This window comes from Condylura cristata, unplaced genomic scaffold (assembly GCF_000260355.1).
Source record: "Condylura cristata isolate star-nosed mole 26May11 unplaced genomic scaffold, ConCri1.0 scaffold00046, whole genome shotgun sequence".
NCBI lineage: Eukaryota > Metazoa > Chordata > Mammalia > Eulipotyphla > Talpidae > Condylura > Condylura cristata.
Window position 1 is genome coordinate 153669 of NW_004567147.1, and position 1924 is coordinate 155592.

The 1924-nt window shown below is 53.3% G+C and overlaps 1 protein-coding gene across 1 annotated transcript in view; it reads left to right on the forward strand.

Moving 5' to 3' along the window:
• The first annotated feature begins 620 nt into the window (after nucleotides 1-620).
• The window catches only part of TRIM10 (tripartite motif containing 10), an 8015-nt gene continuing 6711 nt past the window's right edge, over nucleotides 621-1924 (forward strand). Inside the window, exon 1 of the mRNA XM_004694745.1 lies at nucleotides 621-1049. Within this exon, the coding sequence (XP_004694802.1) occupies nucleotides 621-1049 (429 nt within the window). The remainder of the gene's footprint in view (nucleotides 1050-1924) is intronic.

The following is a 1924-nucleotide window of genomic DNA, read 5'->3' on the forward strand; positions in this document are numbered from 1 at the left end:
CAACCCCTTTGGAGGCCTAGGGCTGATGGTTGGGGCATCACGGTGAGGTTGACGGTGCATCCCTTTGGGCATGATGACCTTATCTGGGCCCCCACACACCCCTGGACTGGCTGATAACTCCAATCTCCCTGGAGACAGTTGGTCATACCGCAGGCAGGCTGGGGTGGCATCACAGCTCCTTAACCCATCTCTCCTGCCTTCCAAAAACCATCTCTTTCAACTTGTGGTCAGTGACAATACCACCACTTTCCTTCTCCTGTGAGCGTGTCTGGATGGACAGGAAGGAACAGTGAGCCCTAAGTCCTGGACACTGGGACCGGAGTGGCCGAGTCTTCTTGGAAGATCGTGGGCTCTCCCTCCTCCTCTGCTACTGCTCCATCTATGCTGGTGGAGGTGGGTGTCTGTTCCTCTGGGAGGAGAACAGCAGAACCTGGACTTCCAGAAGAGCTAGTGTGGCCTTGGCCTTGCCCACGTGGTTCTCATGGGTGACTATGAGGGTGTCAGCATGTATTGGAGATGTGTGTGAGTACACGTGTGTGGTGTGAGGCAGTGTGCGTCCTCACTGTTCTCCCAGCCCCTTCTCCAAGCAGAGAGGGTGACCCTGAGGATACCCTGGCATCATGGCCTCTGCGGCCTCTATGACCAGCCTGGCAGATGAGGTCAACTGCCCCATCTGCCAAGGCACCCTGAGGGAGCCGGTCACCATTGACTGCGGCCACAACTTCTGCCGTGGCTGCCTCACCCGCTACCTGGAGATTCCTGGCCCCGACCCTGAGGATCCTTCCACCTGTCCGCTGTGCAAAGAGCCCTTCCGCCCAGGGAGCTTCCGGCCCAACTGGCAGCTGGCCAGTGTGGTGGAGAACATCGAGCGCCTGCGGCTGGTGTCCACGCCAGGGCCGGAAGAGGAAGACCTGTGTCGGGAGCATGGCGAGAAGGTCTACTATTTCTGCGAGGACGACGAGACGCAGCTGTGCGTGCTGTGCCGTGAGGCCTGGGAGCACCGTGCCCACACCGTGCGCTTCCTGGAGGACGCGGCAGGACCCTACCGGGTAGGAACTGGGAATTGGGGCCTCTGGTCTGGGCTGGGGCTGGGCTGGGCCGGGACGCAGAGCGGAGCCGGGAATGTTGGGCCTCTGGAAGCCAAATTCTGTGTCCCTGGTTCTGTCATTACCTAGGCCACAGAACCAGGCCTGGCAGATCATGCGTTTTAGGGAGTTTTATGTTGTTTATTTATGACCACCACATAGTGGGAACGCAGTAACCCCTGTTGGATGCTGGAGCGATGGAAGGGAGGGTGTGTCTGTCATGGTTGACCAGGCCTGTGTGAGGACTTCTAAGTTTGTACTTGACCCCAGACACCCCTTGCCAAAGGCAAGAGTTTTCTTGTTTACCCAGGAATAAGGAAGGCTCCAGGGAAAACAAGTCACAGCCTGTGGTGTGGCTATGTATTAATGTTTGCATGTTTACTGTGTGTGTAGTGTTAGCGGGAGGCCAGGCTGTCTGACTGTGTAAATGTGTAACTGAGTGAGTAAGTTGTGAAAAAATAGTATTTATATAGGCACATTGGGCAGTATATGTGATGTATAATTTTCTCTTATTAAATGGGTATATGCTGGGTTTTTGTTTTTATGCACTATGTTTTATAACAAGTGGGTATCTGTGGGTTTGTGTCAACTCATTCCTGACATTTGACAGTGAGAACTTATATATATATTTCTGAATGTACCTCTATGGACATTTACGTATGCATCTACGTATGTAGATAATTCTATTCTACAGCATGCAATTGTTTTTAAAGATTTATTTATTTATGCATACAGAACTGGGGTATAGGTCAGAGGTAGAGGGGTGGTGAGAGGCTTCACCAGAGACAGAGTGGGGAGCAGAACAGGCAGATCGACGAAGTACACTGCTGAGGGGAGCA